Source organism: Lynx canadensis, chromosome E1 (assembly GCF_007474595.2).
Source record: "Lynx canadensis isolate LIC74 chromosome E1, mLynCan4.pri.v2, whole genome shotgun sequence".
NCBI lineage: Eukaryota > Metazoa > Chordata > Mammalia > Carnivora > Felidae > Lynx > Lynx canadensis.
In genome coordinates, this window is record NC_044316.2 from 11,091,390 (window position 1) to 11,108,703 (window position 17,314).

At 51.7% G+C, this 17,314-nt stretch overlaps 1 protein-coding gene across 3 annotated transcripts; it reads left to right on the plus strand.

Annotated features, from left to right (window-relative positions):
- The first annotated feature begins 324 nt into the window (after positions 1–324).
- ATPAF2 (ATP synthase mitochondrial F1 complex assembly factor 2) lies at positions 325–16,845 on the plus strand. 3 transcript variants are annotated; one of them, XM_030294946.1, is made up of 8 exons: positions 325–555; positions 9,990–10,034; positions 10,295–10,440; positions 10,953–11,050; positions 12,626–12,706; positions 13,917–14,029; positions 14,561–14,676; positions 16,487–16,845. In XM_030294946.1, exons 1-8 carry the CDS (start codon positions 423–425, stop codon positions 16,622–16,624), a joined length of 870 nt encoding a protein of 289 aa, XP_030150806.1. In that variant the 5' UTR covers positions 325–422; the 3' UTR covers positions 16,625–16,845. The 3 variants fall into 3 exon arrangements, with proteins under 3 accessions (XP_030150806.1, XP_032446961.1, XP_032446960.1); XM_032591069.1 differs by lacking the exon at positions 325–555 and adding an exon at positions 7,410–7,782; XM_032591070.1 differs by lacking the exons at positions 325–555; positions 13,917–14,029; positions 14,561–14,676; positions 16,487–16,845 and adding exons at positions 6,692–7,782; positions 11,448–11,553 and having other exon boundaries at positions 12,626–12,709.
- The last annotated feature ends 469 nt before the right edge of the window (positions 16,846–17,314 follow it).

A 17,314-nucleotide genomic window follows, 5' to 3' on the forward strand; every position in this document is an offset into this window, starting at 1 on the left:
TGAGTCCCCCTCCCCACTTGCCCTCGCACACACACCACCCTTCCGATTGGCTCGGGCGCGCCCGGGGGGCGGGAACAGGCTCACGCGGCGCTTCCACCCATTGGCGGGCGAAGAAAACACGTGGCGGGGTGCGCGAGCGGCCCTCTGGGACTTGTAGTCTTCATCCCGAGGCGCGGCGTGGAGGGGGCGGGGCGAGGTGCGTTTGTGATGCTGATTGACTGGGGGTGTGCGCAGGAGGCGCGCCGGAGCGACGGCGCGCCGCTGGTGTCAAGCGGAAGATGGCGGCGTCCAGGGGAGGCTGAGGGCTCTGGGGAGGTGGTGAGCGGTTTCCGTACAGCCCGAGCGTGCGGCTTGGGGATCCCTTCACTCTGCTTCCTGCTCTCAGGTTTCGCGCGGGTCGTCCTCCCAGGCTCTCGGGCGCGATGTGGAGGAGCTGCCTGCGGCTGCGGGACGCGGGGCGCCGCCTCCTGAACCAGCCTCGGGGTGCCCTCACCGCCTCCGTGGGGCCGGGGCCAAACCCCCTGTCCCCTGCCCGGGCCTATGCCCCCCCAACAGGTGAGGGAGGTCAGAGCAGATTCACTTTTGGCCAGGGATCGAGCCGGGCTAAGGTGGGCTGAGGGGTTCGGCTGTGCAGGGCAGGGTAACCGAGGAAGGGTGCAGGCTCATGAAGTTACGCAGTGCTTTCGGGTCCTGCTACAGATGGGGGTGGGGGGAGGGCGAATAGAAGCGCAAGCAAGGGCAGACCGCTTGAGGGTCATTTGGCACGTGCAGCTTTTCTCAGCGCTTACGGTTTTCCTTTCCAGTAAGGAAAGCAGATGGCATTCTGGTTTTCAGACAGGGAAATTTGGGTTCTGGATCAGGACTACACCAAGGTCACAGAGCAGACTCTGTGAGAAGTTTGTGGAGGGCAAAGATCGGCCTGTTTTCTGTGTCCCGATGGCTGGGCACAGAAGGACCCTGGAACCGGGGCATTCGGTCGGCATTCATCTTCCATCCCGGCCAGGTTCTCTGCGGGTTTCCTGGCCCTCCCTCCCACTGGCCTACCACGGTCCCTGCCATTTCTGCTAAGGAGTTGACCCCGATGCCTCCTTCCTCTACTTCTGACTGATAAGGCCTAGAAGAAGGTAGTGGCTTTGTCACTGCTTCTGGGGACAATTTTTAGGGAAAGAGTGGGAGTGACTGCCTTAAATGAGTGAAGAGTAGTAACACTCTCTTTTCATTCAGTTAGTTTTTCTGTGCTGAGAGCTGGAGGAACGGTGGCCTTCCAGGCAGTCGTGATCTCCCTCTAATGATGTTCACTGTCAACTGCAGGTTATAATAGTCTGATTAAGCAATAGTGTGTAGTATTTTGTGATAAGGGAAATACAAGGAAGCTGGGAGAACATAAAGAAGCACCTGTTTCCACCTCGGGGGTTTTGAGGCTCTAGAAAGGGTCTTGGATGGAAAGGACGTTTCAGCTGAATCTTGACAGATGAGTAGTTCAGTGGAGAGGAGGAGGAAGAGTGTTGGTGGCTAGAACAAGTTCAGAGATGACAGCAGAGGTTGAGGAACCTTGCTGTAATGCTGCCTGCTTTAGAAAATCTAGAACTCTAAGATAGTTTGGCATTGTGGCCGAAGTACAGGTCTGGGGTTTAATGCTGGCTGAACCTGTGAGGTACCGTGTGATACTGGGCACGAGACTGCTTCCTTTGGGCCTCATTTTCCTCTGTGAGTTGAAGGACTAGGTTGCCTTCGAGGATCCTTCTGTTAAGTTTCATAATTTTATGCAAATGGAGAGAGTTGGATGCAGCAAGGAGCTGAGCTTTTTTACCTGTCAGGGTCCAAGTTGAAAGGCCTGGACGTGGGCCATGAAGAGCCAGTAAAGAGGGAAGGGCATCTGTGATATTGTGAGCTATAAGGAGAAATATACAGTTGGCCAACATATGGGTTAGGGGCACCAGCACAACCCCCACCAGCAAAAATTCACATGTAACTGATTCCCCCAAAACTGAACTACTAATAACCTACTGTTGACCAGAAACCTTAGCTATAACATGAACAGTAGATGAACGCCCATTTGGTATGTTATATGTATTATATTCAGTATCCTTAAAGAAAGCTGGATTAAAGAATGTTATTAGGAAAATTATAATAGAATCATAAGAGAAAATAACATGTACAGTACTGTACTGTAAAAAAAAATCTAGGTATAAGTGGATCTGCGCGGTTCAAACCCATGTTGTTCAAAGATCAACTGTATGTATTTGGTTTTCCTGCAGTTCCTGGCACGCATCTCTTAAAACCCTTGTAATTACTAAGCAGTAAGACCTACGGAAGAAGCTTTTGTTACGCTATTTGGTCTCTTGTCCTAAAATAGCCTCAGAGATACAAAATCCGGAAGGAGTGTTTTATTCTTAAGGCCCTTTCAACCACACCTGAGGTTATGTTAATGAGGTGGCTTTTGGAAAGCACCTGAGGAGGGTTGGGGGGGCTGGTTGCCAGGGGAACCGACCACAAGATTAGAGTTTCGGTACTCTCAGTTCCACCCCCGGACCTCTGGGGAGGGGAGAAGGGCGGGAGATTGATTTGATCACTAATGGCCTGTGATTTAACTAATCATGCCCATGTAATGAAGCCTCCATAAAATCCCTGAACTGTGGGGTTCAGAGAGCCTCTGGGTTGGTGAACACGTAGCGATGTTGGAAGAGTAGCATGTCCCGAGAAGGCACGGAAGCCCCGTACCCTTTCCACCATAGCTCGCCCTGTGCATCTCTTTGTGTGGCTGTTCCCGAGTTGTATCCTTTTATAATAAGCTAGTAATCTAGTAAGTAAAATCTTTTCTTCTGAGTGCTATGAGCTACTCTGGCAAATTGGAGGGGTCCTGGGAACCTCTGATTTATAGCCAGTAGGTCAGCAGCATAGGAGACCGACCATCTGGGCTTGCATTTGCCATCTGCAGGGAGCCGGGGAATGCAGTCTTGTGGGACTGAGCCCTTGTGGGATCCGATGCTATCTCCAGGCAGATACCGTCAGAACTGAATTGAATTGTAGGACACCCACTGGTGTCACAGAGTTGATGGGTGGCAAAACCCCCACACATTTGGAGTACAGGGTGTCTGTGTGAATGTGTAAAGGAAAACGAGAGTTTCCTTTACAATATCCCAGGAAGATAATGACACAAGCAAAGGGACACATTCAGGAGTTCACTTAAATTGGCACAGGCAGAGGGTTAATTTAGACTCGTGGATGCCACCTCCCACTATGGTGGCCCACGACCCACCATCTCTGCTTCCTTTCTACTGCATACTTTACTAGTTTAGGCTCTTGGAAGTATCCGGCTCGTGGTAGTTAGTCAAACATGAAAGAAAACAGGAATGAAAGAATGAAGCCCGGTGGGAGGGAGGTACCTGAAACCAGGCCAATGAGTGCACTGCAAAGACATTACCGGTTTGAGATTCTGTGAGTCTCTGGGATGGCGGAATAGTAAACCCAGGTGGGGGACTTCTCCATGAAGACTTGGTTGGCAAGCAGATTGAACTTGGCTCCTTAGGAATGGCAGTGCCGCTGAAGGGTGTCAGAAGGAGAGGAGGGGTTTGGGAAAGGGTCCCTGGGGTGTTGGAGGAGATTTTGCAGCAAGGAGACCTGTGTGAGGGTGTGGGGTGGTCCAGCTCTATACTGCTTGTCCGCGATCCACCAGCCCTTTATAGAGGGGGAAGGTGTTCCGGAGAAGCTGCTTGTCTGGCTGAGTGCCATGCCCAGCAAAAGTCCAGGCTGGTGTCCTCTGTTTAAATTGTCACCTGGATGGGGCGCCTGGGTGGCTCAGTCGGTTGAGCGTCCGACTTCGGTTCAGGTCGTGATCTCGCGGCCTGTGAGTTCGAGCCCCGCGTCGGGCTCTGTGCTGACAGCTCGGAGCCTGGAGCCTGCTTTGGATTCTGTGTCTCCCTCTCTCTCTCTGCCCCTCCCCTGCTCACGCTCTGTCTCTCTCTCTCTCTCTGTCAAAAATAAATAAACATTTAAAAAAAAATTTAAATTGTCACCTGGACAAGTCATTTAGCTTCTCAGAATCTCTACCACCTCAGAGGCATTACTTGCCCTGCCTTTAGAGAGCGGCTGTGTTGGGTTGCGGGAGATTCTGTAGACAGAGCCCCCAGCCTGCCACCTGTTTTTGTAAATAAAGTTTTATTGGAACACCGCCATCCTCATTCATTTTCGTATAATCTAAGGCTACTTTCACTGCAGAGCTGACTAATTGCAACAGAGACCATATGGCCTGCCAAGCCTAAAATATTTACTCTGGCTCTTTATGGGAAAAGTTGGCCAACCCCTCCTCAGGATGCTAGAGCAATTGGGAAAAAAACGTGTTTAGTGATTTAGCTCATTTACATTAATTGCTATGGCAGATGTATTTGCCCCGAAGAGTTTTTAAAGTTTATTTATTTGGGGGGGGGGGGCAGAGAGAGAGAGAGAGAGAGAGAGAGAACCCCAAGCAGGCTCTGTGCTGCCAGTGCAGACCCCGGCGTGGGGCTCAATCCCACGAACCATGAGATCATGCCCTGAGCCGAAATCAAGAGCCAGATGCCCAACTGACTAAGCTACCCAGGCACCCCAACCCTGAGGAAATTTTTTTTAACAGCTTTATGGAGAGACAATTCACTTACAATTCACTCATTTAAAAGGTAGAATGCAGTGGTTTCTAGTATCCTCACAGAGTTGTACAGCCATCACCATGGTTCTCGAACATTTTTATCACCCCCAAAAGAAGCCCTGTGCCCTTTAGCCATCACCTTTTCCTTCCCTCCCTATCCCTCTAGCCCTAGATAACCACTATTCTACTTCCTGTCTTTGTAGATTTCCCTAGTTTGGACATTTCATAAATGGAATGCAGTCTTTTTGGGGCAGGCTCTTTTTTCATTTAGACTGTTTTCAAGGTTTATCCAAGTTGTAGCATGTATCAGTACCCTCGTGTTTTTCATAGCTGAGTAATATTCAGTTGTATGGCCATATCACATCTTATTTCTCCATCCATCTCCTGATGAACGTCTGGGTTGTTAACATCGTTCGGCTATTCCAAATGCTGCTCTAAACATTTGTGTACAAGTGGTGTGTGTGTACAACTTTTTATGTGGGTGTATGTTTTTTTTTTTTAATTTTAATTTTTTTTTTCAACGTTTATTTATTTTTGGGACAGAGAGAGACAGAGCATGAACGGGGGAGGGGCAGAGAGAGAGGGAGACACAGAATCGGAAGCAGGCTCCAGGCTCCGAGCCGTCAGCCCAGAGCCTGACGCGGGGCTCGAACTCACGGACCGCGAGATCACGACCTGAGCCGAAGTCAGACGCTTAACCTACTGAGCCACCCAGGCGCCCCTATCATTACCTGTTTTTAATTATAGCCATCCCAGTGGTTACAAAGTGGTTTCTCCCGCTTTTGTTTTGCGTTTTCCTGATGGTGATGAAGTCCAGCATCTTTTTCATGTGCTGATTTTTGTACATTTTCTTTGGTGGAGAGATGTCTATTCAGATCCTTTGACCATTTTTTAGTTGGGTTGTCTTTTTTATTTTCAGGCTGCCAGTTCTGAAATAGATGGTCTGGAGCCGCCCAAGGATTATGGATGGAGTCATGCCCGAAGTCAGAATCTAGCTTTAAGGCTTCAGGCCCACCAGATGGCACTGTTTAAAAAGATAAAGGTGTTGAGACCTTCCAGAGGGCACTTTCTCTGTTCTTGCTGCACTGTGGGAGTTGTAGTTCTGAAGCTTTGAGTCTTTCCAAAGCAAAGGCCTGGCGAAAATTGAGTCTGGTAGAAAGATGGCTCACTGGTCCATGAAGCCTAGGACAGGAGGAGGCATGTAGGAGAAGGGACACAGAAAACAGCCTGTTTCTTTCTTTCTTTCTTTCTTTCTTTCTTTCTTTCTTTCTTTCTTTCTTTCTTTAAGTTTATTTATTTTGAGAGTGTGTGTGCGTGCGTGCACGTGTGGGAGGAGCAGAGAGAGAGACTCCCAAGCAGGCTCAGTACTGTCAGCATGTAGCCCGACACGGGGCTCGAACCCAGGAACTGTGAGATCATGACCTGAGCTGAAATCAAGAGCCGGGCACTTAACCGACTGAGCCCCAACAGGCCTGTTTCTTTTTATGGATTGAAATGACCTCATAGGAGAAGGACCTGATGGTCATTAATTTCCAAGTCACTCATCACACGAGCAGGTTTTTAAAGTCGCTCGCTGCTTCTCTGTGTATATAGCCTATTTTCTTGGGGCTAGCTTTTAAAATTCAATACTGTTCACATACCTATGTCTTTATATCTACATAGTCCACGTGTAAAAGGCACCGACCGTGTTTTTGCCACTGAAACAGATGTTCTGTAAAGAGAGCGATTCATACTGAGAACAGACCCAAGTTCTGTGTGATCCTACAAGGCTTAGGTGTTAATTTCATCTTTAAAGATGAGGTCCCTGTTGCTGACAGCTAGTCCTGTGTTCACTGAGAATATGGGTGCTTCCGAGGTTCCTGGTCTCACGATTTATTTTACGTGACCCAAGACCTTTGAGGGTTCAGGTGAAGAACCTCCATCTTTTGACATTGTTGGGGGGCATGGGTTCCACCAAATTAGTTTTCCAGATCCTGGCTTTGTTTTCCTATGTGAACCTCTAACTTGGCTCCCTCTGCCTCCGTACTGTGACCTACCCAGCCCCCTCCCCCAGATCTGGCCCTCACCCCCCTCTCTGGGCATCTCGAACCATCCTCTGCAGGATAGCTACGTTCTTGTCCTTCTGACCATCTTTTTAGTTCTCCAAACTCTCATGCTCTCATGAGGCCAAAGACCTTCCTGTAAGCAGTTTCTTCTGCTGGAAATTCCTTCCACACACACCCCCACCCCCACCCCCTCCAAAAAAAGAATCCATCAGTGCAGACTGGCCAACTCCTGCCTCTCCATCAGGTCTCAGATGAAATCTGACTGCCTGGAGGTCTTCCTTTAGCCCGCGATGAGATGAGATTAGGCTCTCCTGGTGTGTGTGCGTGTGTTTGTGTGTGTTTCCAGTGTTCCTTGTACTTGGGCCTTCAAAATCACTTTACTGTTTGGCTGGATTCGCGTTCAGCTTCCCAGTAGACAGGAAGTGCCTTGAGAGCAGGGGTGAGCTTTGATTCTGACCCCCAGGTCTTATTCCCCCTCCTGGAACAGGGTCGGTACTCACTGGAAGTTTGTTCTAAGCCTGAAGTTTGCCCCTCCACGTGTCCACTGCGCTCAGGTGAGCACGTGTTTAAAACACGCCGCACGTGGGCCTGCCCTGTCCTGAAGCCCGGCAGACTTTGTGCCCCTTTCGCCCAGGGCTGTCGTCTCTTTCTGCATGGCTTACTGCTGTTTTGAGCAATTTGGGTTAACCCATCCTTGCCCTTCTGGCCTTCCCACTCCCTTCCAGTTTTCTGAATCAGATACAGAGGGGGACCTGGCCAGGACACAGGAACCAAAGCCTGACCAGCAAAGCAGAGAAAAAAAGACTTCCCTCGTGGGAAACCTCACTGTCCTGCCAGCTTTGGAAGGTTCAGCCTGTGCTGTCAGTTTCTGCCCCAAGTCCAGGTCTCTTGGGCCCACTTCCCGGGGCTGTGTCGCGCTGTGTGCTAGAATGCTCTCTGGTGGCGCTTCCTGCCGATGGGGGCAGATCCTTCCCCCACTGGTGATGAGTCAGCTTTCAGATCTCTTCCCACTTCCTGTCTGGCCTGGCTTTAGACACGTTGCCCAGCTCAGGCATTGGAGAACTTACTGGATGTGGTCCGGGTGCCTCCAGACCTATGCAAGGAGGCCTCCAGGTTCGTGTTTCATCTGCTACCCGAACGTGACATGTGAAGTAGGGGCATTTGAAAGCACCAGGATGGTGCAGACTTTCTATCTTGGAGTCAAATGTGTGAGAGAATCACTGTTACCATTTCAGGGAAAGGTGGTAACTCGTGCCGTAATAATGCAGGAGCATCTCGGTGGCCAGACCCTGCCACTTTATTTATTTTTTAAGTGTTTAGACTCCATAAAGACAGGGATTTTTGTCATTTTTATTCATGGTTTTATCCCACATACCTAGAATAGTACCTGGCACCTGGTAGGCATACGGTTTTTGGAAGTGGGAAACCCGTTGGGCTTTAGTAAAAGCGTGACTGTGGACATGCAGTTTGGACTTGAAGCATCAATGATAGAACACAAAATTTGGGAAAAACTGATGGGTCGTGGAAAACCTGAAAATACCACGTTTGGAGGAAGACCAGATACTCTGCCTCCGTTTTACCTCCCCCCCCCCACCCCCGCCATGCATAAACGAAGCTCTCCTGATTTTCATAGTCTATTTGAATTAATTCTTTTTAATGTGTATTTATTTTTGAGAGAGAGAGACAGAGTGTGAACCGCGGAGGGGCAGAGGGAGAGGGAGACACAGAATCCAAAGAAGGCTCCAGGCTCAGCTGACAGCACAGAGCCTGACATGGGGCTTGAACTCACGAACTGCGAGATCACGACCTGAGCCAAAGTCAGATGCTTAACTGACAGCCACCCAGGCACCCCTGAATTCATTTTATTTTATGTTTGGTTTGCTTTTTTTTTTTTTTTAAGCACTAAAAGAAGTTAAAAAGCATTAAAAACTAATGAGTTCCCTCCTCCGCATGCTGCATTGTTATTTCCAACAAGTAACTTCACTAATGGACTCTGAAGGCTTTTAGCACCCAGTGAATATGGAACAGCAGGAACGAATGAAAGAGTCAAGGTTTTGTGCTAACAAAGGTTAAGACTGGGTTATGGTTTTTAGCTCCCAAAATGTGACCTACTTGTTCCTTATTAGCTGAAGGAATCTGCATAATTCCTATGAGGCCCTCTTGGTTTTTAAGCCCTCCAAGCAGAAGAGGGGGGATTTGTTTACATTTTCATACAAGATTTTATTCAAGTTATTTTCACATATCACATATTCCTCTCCCCCCGCCACCCCACTTTTTTAAAGTTTATTTTGAGCTAGACGGCACGTGAGAGGGGAAGGGGCAGAGAATCCAGAGCAGGCTCTGTGCTGTCAGCGCAGAACCCAATATGGGGCTTGAACTCATGAAACTGTGAGATCACGGCCCGGGCCAAAATCAAGAGTCAGATGCTTAACCGACCGAGCTACCCAGGCACTCCTGTTTCCCCATTCTTAAAGGAAATGCTTGGAGGGGCACCTGGGTGGCTCAGTCAGTTAAGCATCCGACTTCAGTTCAGGTCATGATCTCGCGGTTCATGGGCTCGAGCCCCACACCGGGCTCTGTGCTGACAACTCGGATCCTGTGTCTCCCTCTCTCTCTACCCCTCCCCTGCTCATACTCTGTCTCTCTCTCTCAAAAATGAATAAACATTAAAAAAAAATTAAGTAAAAAAAAAAAAAAAAGAATTGCCTGGAGTTCTTGTTGAATACACAGGCAAGCTGGTTAATTAGGTTAATTAATTGGATAGAGAGGATGAGAAATGCTCCTGGGATCTCCCCTTACCGCACACGTGCACACATACGTCCACACTGGCTTTCCTCTCTTGCCTACTTAGAGGCATCAGACCCTTGCCCAAAATGGATCTCGGGCTTTATCACATTCAGATACGATCTTTGGATGGGAGCACCTTGTTCTGGCATGGGGGCAGTGCTGGTGGGGGTGGTGTTGGGGGAGGAGCATGCTTAGACGTTAAAGCACAAAGTGCTAGAAAAATCTGCCACGTCAGACAGTCTGCAGCTTTGCAATGCTTCGTGATCAGACTATTCCTGGGCTCGGGGGCTGGCGGGGGCATGACCAGTATGTCCTGTTCCTCCCTCATCCCTGGAGAGTGCATGCCCTCCTCCTTCCAACTTTAATCAGAAGCTGTTGATTATGCCGCGTAGAGTAGGGCAGACCTTGAATAGTGATATGAAAATCAAGCCAATCAATCAGCATTAGCAGTAATGACACTAGCCGGTCTTGTCACTTCCTGAGCCGTCTCGACGTTATTTTAAACTGCCTTTTTGAAAAATCTTTTTTTATAGAAAGGAAGAGGTTTTATCAGAATGTCAGCATCACACAGGGTGAAGGTGAGTGTCTGAAGTTTTGACTGCCTCTCTTTCTTTCTTTTTTTTTTTTTTTTTCTGTGAATGGGTAGAAACATTTTTCATCTCTAGCTGGTTTCAGCAGTGAGATTACCCTTCGCGCTTTTGTTGGATAGGTTTCTGTAAGCCCTCCGTGAAGGGACTCAGAGTTGTCTTTGTCTGCACCAATTCAAGTAGCTAAATATAGGAATGGTCACTCGATTCCACTTAACGATCCCTGAGAGGTTTTCATTTGATCTTTCAAGGTGGCTTTGAGATAAACCTGGACCACAGGAAGCTGAAAACTCCCCAAGCCAAGCTCTTTACCGTCCCCAGCGAGGCCCTGGCCATCGCAGTGGCCACTGAATGGGACTCCCAGCAGGACACCATCAAGTTCTACACCATGCACCTGGTAACAAGTTCATGAACGTATACCCCGACTGCTGGCTTCCTAGGGTACCTGGCAAAAATTGAGAGTCTTTTCCAAATTCAGATGAGGCCCTCAGGGGTGGACTCCAGCCACACTCGCCTCCTTGAGCGTGCTGACCCTTCCCCTGCTGGTCTGGCCCGCTGCAGTCCCCCTGCTCAGAACAAGGATGTCATAAGGATTCAATTACATAGAGCGGAGCCTCGTAGTGGAGAGCACGAGACCTGGGCAGCTTCATTACTCCCAGGGCTGCTGTGAGAAGCCCACGGGCCCACGGGCTGTCACACACAGCGTGTGGCACGGAGCTCTCGGTAGATGTGCTACAGCTGGAGTTGTGGAGACACGTGGGGCCGGGGGCTTCGCTTTGGCTCCAGCACTTCCTGGGCGGTGCTGTCTGGTTCTCCGTGTTGCTGTGGTTGGAGGCAGTGTCCCCTGGGACGCAGTGCTTTTTGCCTGGGCCCAGTGGTGGTGACGGGGCTTTTTGCCTCCTGATTCAGACCACATTGTGCAACACGTCTCTAGACAACCCTACCCAGCGAAACAAGGACCAGCTGATCCAGGCGGCTGTGAAGTTTCTGGACACCGACACCATCTGGTAATTGACATTTAGATGGGCATTCCCCTTGGACTGAGTGGGTCCCTTGGGCTGTTTGCCTCATTTGCCCAGACAGTTATCAGCGGAAGACGCAGACCCTTTTCCTTTATCTCAGAGGGCAGGGAGGCGGTCTGCTTGACATCACCACTTAGCCGCCCGCCCTGCGCGTCCCTGGGAGGGAGGGCTCCTGGGGGTACACCAGTGTCAGAGCCCCGGGCGTTCCTTTCTGCAGCCCGGCAGCTGTCCTTTTGTCCGGGCCGGGGTAGGGTAGCATATGTAGCTCTCACGGGCTCCAGGACCAAGGGGGGTCACTGGCCAACTCCCGGTGGGGCGTTCGATGCTGGACCTGTGGCCACCGGCACACTCTCACGTAGGCATCGTTGTTCTCACTCGTCAGCTTGGACCCGGAGACGGTCACTCGTTCTCAGGAGCTGGTTGCTTCCACTTCTGAATCCTCCCTCCCGTGCCAGTGTTCTTCAGCTAACTGGGCGGTAGTGTTGAAGGCAAGCTGGGGAAGGACAGAAGTGCTTGAGCGGCACGTGTCGGCCAGCCCAAATGCTCTAGAATCCTGAGCTGTCCCACAGCCTGATCATCGCAGCGGCCCATTTTCCTGCACACTCACGGTGTCTCTTCTCCCTTCTGCTCACGCCGCACGGTGGCCTTCCGGGGCGTCCCCTCGTCTTCTCGCCCCGTGAGGCCTTGCCGCGCAGCTCCCCTCAGCCGACTCCCATTTCTGGGTCTCTTTGTCACAATAAGTGGCACCACGTGGCGTCAGGCATCCGAGCCAGCGGCTGCATGTGTAGCCAGGAGCATGTGGGCTCACGAGGTGCCCACGGGCAATTTGTGGCCAGGGGCACGGTCTCTCGGAAGGGTTAGGGTTGGTAGGGACGCAGTGACTGAGCTTCTGGCACAGCATCCCAGGATCAGTGTTAGCGTTCAGAATGGCATTGACCGCGTTGCAAGCCTTGGCCTGCCAGATGACTGGGGACATTTAGGACAGTGGTTCTCAAACCCAAGGTTACATTAGAATCCCCTAGAGGGCTTGTTAAAACCCAGATTGCTGGGGCGCCTGGGTGGCGCAGTCGGTTGAGCGTCCGACTTCAGCCAGGTCACGATCTCGCGGTCCGTGAGTTCGAGCCCCGCGTCGGGCTCTGGGCTGATGGCTCGGAGCCTGGAGCCTGTTTCCGATTCTGTGTCTCCCTTTCTCTGCCCCTCCCCCGTTCATGCTCTGTCTCTCTCTGTCCCAAAAATAAAATAAACGTTGAAAAAAAAAAATTAAAAAAAAAAAAACAAAACACAGATTGCTGCTCTCCACCCCTCAAGCTTCTGCTTTCCATAGATGGGGGGTGGGGCCAGAGAACTGGCATTTCTATCAGGTTCTGAGGTGACGCTCTGCTGCTGGCCCCAAGGCTACACTTTGAGAACTACTGCTTTCAGGAAGGACTGGTAGGGCTGGGTGGGGGGAATTGAGTGGAGAGGTTTTTTGCGGTGGCCTTTTGTGTTTTTCCATCGTCTGTCACTGAGTGAAAGAATTGTACTTTTTTAGTAACGAAGGTGATTTTTGCAATGAATTAGCTACAGGGTGGATGAGCCAGCGACACTAGTGGAACTTCAAAGGAACGAGTGGGACCCGATCATCGAATGGGCCGAAGAAAGGTAAGAGGCGCGGCCCCACAGTGTTGGGCAGGCTGGTGCGGTCAGGGGGCACGCTGGACCACCAAAGCCCTTGGCTAATTGACCTGCGGAATTCAGCACCTCTCGCATGTTTAGGGACGGGACTGGGCACCTTGGGAAAAAATCCTCCTCAAGTCAGTATCAGTCACCACGCACCAAGCACCTGCCGTCCGTTCGCGCTGTGCTGAACGTAGGGATGGAGCCCCAGCTCTGCCACGGTTGGCTGTGTGACCCCGCGGCTAGTGCCGTGAGCTCTCTGAGCTTCCTTGTCTGTGAGTGGTCCTCATAATCCCCACCTCTTAGTGTATTGTGAGGAGCAAACAAAGTGATGCCCAGTATCCCGCTTGGTACACGGTAAATACTCAGATCTGGGCAGTTACCATCTTTATCATGGCCACGAGTGCTGTACCATTAAACTAAATCCGAAAACGGCGTGTGTGATACGTACGCACGTGAGGACGAGTCTGGTAACGTTTATCCTGTGAATGTGAGGCTTCTAGGAATTGACGATACCCAGCATGTTTCCTTAGCAGAAAGGTCCTTTTGTGCAAAGTTGAACAAACTGTTGATGGGGTGGCAACATGAATTCAATTTCATTTCATTCCGGGGGAGTTTGGAAGGGCTCCTACCATGGTACTGCTCTGACCGTAGTATTTTGTAAGCGTGCACAGTGTTGTTTTTGGCAAACCATTTTTCACCGAAGTGATATCGGTCAGTCTCATTTGTACGCGTTTCCTGAATGCCCACAGTGTGCCGGGTATCCTTGGGTTTTATAGTAAAAGGCACAGCCACTGCACTAAAGGATCCCATAAAATGTAACCACTACAGCATTGTGTAAGGGCTCTGAAGGCACGGTGTCACTGCAGAGTTTAACGAAATATAACGATAGCATAGGTGCCTGGAGATCTTTGCTCTGGTACAAAATTATCCGCTTTGTGTGCCACTTGAGATTCTCATCCTTAATGGTTTACAAAACAACCTGGCCATTCACAGTGTTACTATTAGAAATTTCAGCAAGAATATTTCTAAACCAACAGGAAAAATGAGTTACATATGAAAGAAAATGACAAAAATTGCCTTTACTCCATTATGTTTCTCCTGTGCCTTGTATAGTTAGGACCGTTCTTGAAAATGTGTCATTGTTGAAGCCAGCTTCAACGCAATAGGACACAGCGAAGCGTTTTCCTTGCAGGTACGATGTGGAGATCGGCTCCTCCACTAGCATAATGGGGCCCAGCATTCCAGCCAGGACTCGGGAAGTGCTCACCAGCCACCTGGCCTCTTACAACATGTGGGCCCTACAAGGTATTTGAGGCGCTTCCTACGGGCCTGGGAGGGCGGCCTGATGGGCATAGGCATCCGAAGCCCAGAGTGTCACAGGGGCACTCTAGGGGGCGGCCCCGATGCTAACCCTTCTACTCAGTCCAAGGGGGACAGCAGGCTCCCCACCCTCCCAGGAGAAGGTTGGCTTTCTCCTCTTCAGGCATCTCAACTTCAGATCTCATTGGCCTGGCTCCAGTCACGTGGCCATCCGCAAACCAGTCACTGGGCAGAGGGTGGAGCTCTCTTGACAGCATAGGTTCAGGTCCCGTGCCCACCCTGGGCAGGAGCGGAAGTGGGATCACACCCCCGAGGGAAACCAGAGGGCTGTCTGAGAAGAGTGGGGAAAGAATACAGAGCCGACCGCAAAGCGTATGTCCCCTGTGACCTTTCTCCCCCAGGTCGCGCTTTTGTACCTCTCTAGAGCTGCAGGGACTCACAAAGTGTAGGTCCAGTGACTGCCCTGTTTTGGGGAGGGGTGGGCCCTGGATCCTGACCTGGCTTGTATCCCCGCAGGGATTGAGTTTGTGGTGACCCAGCTCAAGTCCATGGTGTTGACCTTGGGCCTGATTGACCGGCGCCTGACAGTGGAGCAGGCCGTGCTGCTGTCACGCCTGGAGGAGGAGTACCAGGTGAGGCAGCCAGCGGCCCGAGGTGGGGTACCTCAGGGCCTCACCTCTCCTCTCCTCTCCCTGACTCAGATTAACTGGAGGTGGGAGCTAGCCCATCTAAAATGTTCTTATGTAGATTTGGCCTTCTGTTACTTTCATGTACATCCAGAAATCAAAACTAAGGGCCGATGAAAGTATTGTCAAGAAATAACAACACAAAATAAGGGCAGGGAGGGCTCCCACTGTGTTCTAACACTATGCTTAGCTCTCCCCTCACGCCTCACCTCTTCTGAACAACCTGGCCAGGTGGGGGCTGCTGTTATCCCTTTTTTACACAGGAGGAAACTGAGGCATGGGTCCCACCCCCGGAAAATGCTGGAGCCAGGGTTTGGAGCCAGGTCTGGGTGACTCCAGGCCTTCCCCACTATCTACAGATAGAGGTTCACAGGCAGGTCAAGGTCGTCTGCCTGGGCCCCGAAGAACGGGCCCCGCTAACAGGACTAGGAGCCACGTTCGTGCTCACACAGAGGCTAAGCTGAGCCTTGGCGCCCTGACTCACACGGTGGGTCATCTGGCTGGCAGAGCAAACACGGGTGGCTGCTGTTTGTACATAAGTTTTCATTTAGTGGGTTTGAAATTAATATGGTTTCGCTACACTGTCATTTGCATTTTTTAACTCTGAGAATTATGGCGTTCTCTGCAGTCTTTTTACTGCTTTCTTTCCAACCTCAGAAGGTTAATTGCTATTACAAATCGGCTCCTAGCATGATGAAAACCCTTTTGTAATGACATTATTTCCCAAGTCCGTCTAGTCATCTGCTCAGAAAAATGCCAGGGGTAAAAACTGTTTCTCTGTCGCAAAAGAGGCCAGCTAGGAACAATTAAACAGGCAGGGAGTGATGTGTGGGGGTGTGAGGGCTTTGAGAGGTGGGGGGGGGGGGCCAGGAAACCTGCCCTCTATTCTGGGCTCTGCATTTGATGGTGGCACCCGAGCCAGGCCATCAGTCTCTGAACTAGGTTCGATCTGCCACAAAACAGGGGGTTACCTGGGTTACGTGTGGAGGCCTCTCCAAAGCTATAAAGTGCTCTTCAGACGACAGATCACAGTTGTCCACATTGACCGGGCTGCCCAAAGATCCCAGTAGTTCGTGTGGCGTGGCAGATCCCGAGTTCCTGGATGGGCTGGGGCAGCTGGGCCTCTGGCCAGGGAGGAGCCAGCAGGGCCTGGCTGGAGTCCCGCTGACATCTGGATGGCCACACTGCGTGTCTGGGCTTCTCCCCTGCAGTTGTTAGAGCCCTGGAGACAATCCACAAGTCGGCTCCAGCGTGCAGAGCACAGGTTTCTGCAGCACCCCCGGGGAGTCGGAACTGAAGTGACCATGTGGCCTTGGTTGATTTATTTATCCCACCCACACTGGGGGGGGGGGGAGTGGGGAGGGGAGGCAGGGGGGCACTTGCAGCCCAGCCCAGCGAGGCAGCTTGCAGAGGATGACATTTTCCAGGCTGCCTCCCACCAGCCTCCTTGTGGGAGGAGGATGGCATTCGGGTTGGGCCCCCTTGGGGGGAGATGCATGTGGCATTTGTGGCAGTGGGTGCCTCTGGGCCCTGGACCTGGACGGCACCCCACCCAAACTGTCCGCACCCCGTCAGCATGGCTGCCTGCTCTGCCCACCTGCGTGTTCTCACCTGCCGCCTCCCCCGTGGGGGTCTTGTGTTTTGGCAAGATGGGGGCCCAGTCCGGTCCCCCCACCCCAGCTATTGGGGTGGAATGTGGCTCTGGCTGGTCGGCACGCGGACACTTGGCCAGCGGCATGTCACGTCCTCCCCTCAGATCCAGAAGTGGGGCAACATCGAGTGGGCCCACGACTACGAGCTGCGGGAGCTGCGGGCGCGCACGGCCGCCGGCACCCTCTTCGTCCACCTCTGTTCCGAGAGCGCCACGGTGAAACACAAGCTCCTGCAGCAGTGAGGCGGGGCGGGCAGCCCCAGCGGGACAGAGGCTGCACGCACGGCCACAGACGCCCCAGCTCGGCGCTACCCCGAGATGCCCCCAGGACCCAGGGCGGCTGTCAAGGTCAGCTCGAGTCCAAGCTGGGTCCCCCCGCCCCGGCCGGCAGCCAGCGAGCCGGCCAAGCAAACCAGTGACTTCCTCCCAACCTGATTTTATTAAATATTTCTCTGCCCTGGAAATGTGGAGCCCTGTTTTCATTTGCACCTCCACTTTTCTCCGTCCCTCTTGTCGTGTCTGGGTTTCACCAAGGTCAAACAGCTTCCCTCCCACGGCACGTTCTGCTATTTGCCGCCCGTGGCTGGGAGCCTCACGCAATTGGGGAAATCACGTCAACACACAACTCTGTGCAGCCCTCGGCCTGAAGACTCCCCCCCACCCCCACCCCCGGTTTTTAATCAAACCATCTTTTGAAACTGAGTCCTTTTTGTTCTAAGCTGGTTATTTCTGTTCCTGGTATTTTAGAAGAAATAATTTACTCTCGAAAATAGAAAATTGGCGTTGTTTGTGGGTTAAAAGCCCAGGCAGGCAGGGCAAGGCCACCTGACTTGTGTCCTGCTTCCAGGAGCCCTCCGTGTCCTCCCGACGTGGCCACTTGCTCTGCCCTGGGTGGCAGGTGCGGTCTCCTGGTGCCAGGACCCAGTGCAAGGG

Coding starts and splice junctions, on each gene's coding strand:
- ATPAF2 (XM_032591069.1), top strand. CDS start 7,599: ATGCTCTCTGGTGGCGCTTCCTGCCGATGGGGGCAGATCCTTCCCCCA. Junction 10,441..10,952: donor AGTTCTACACCATGCACCTG/GTAACAAGTTCA, acceptor CTCCTGATTCAG/ACCACATTGTGCAACACGTC. Junction 14,677..16,486: donor GCCTGGAGGAGGAGTACCAG/GTGAGGCAGCCA, acceptor TCCTCCCCTCAG/ATCCAGAAGTGGGGCAACAT.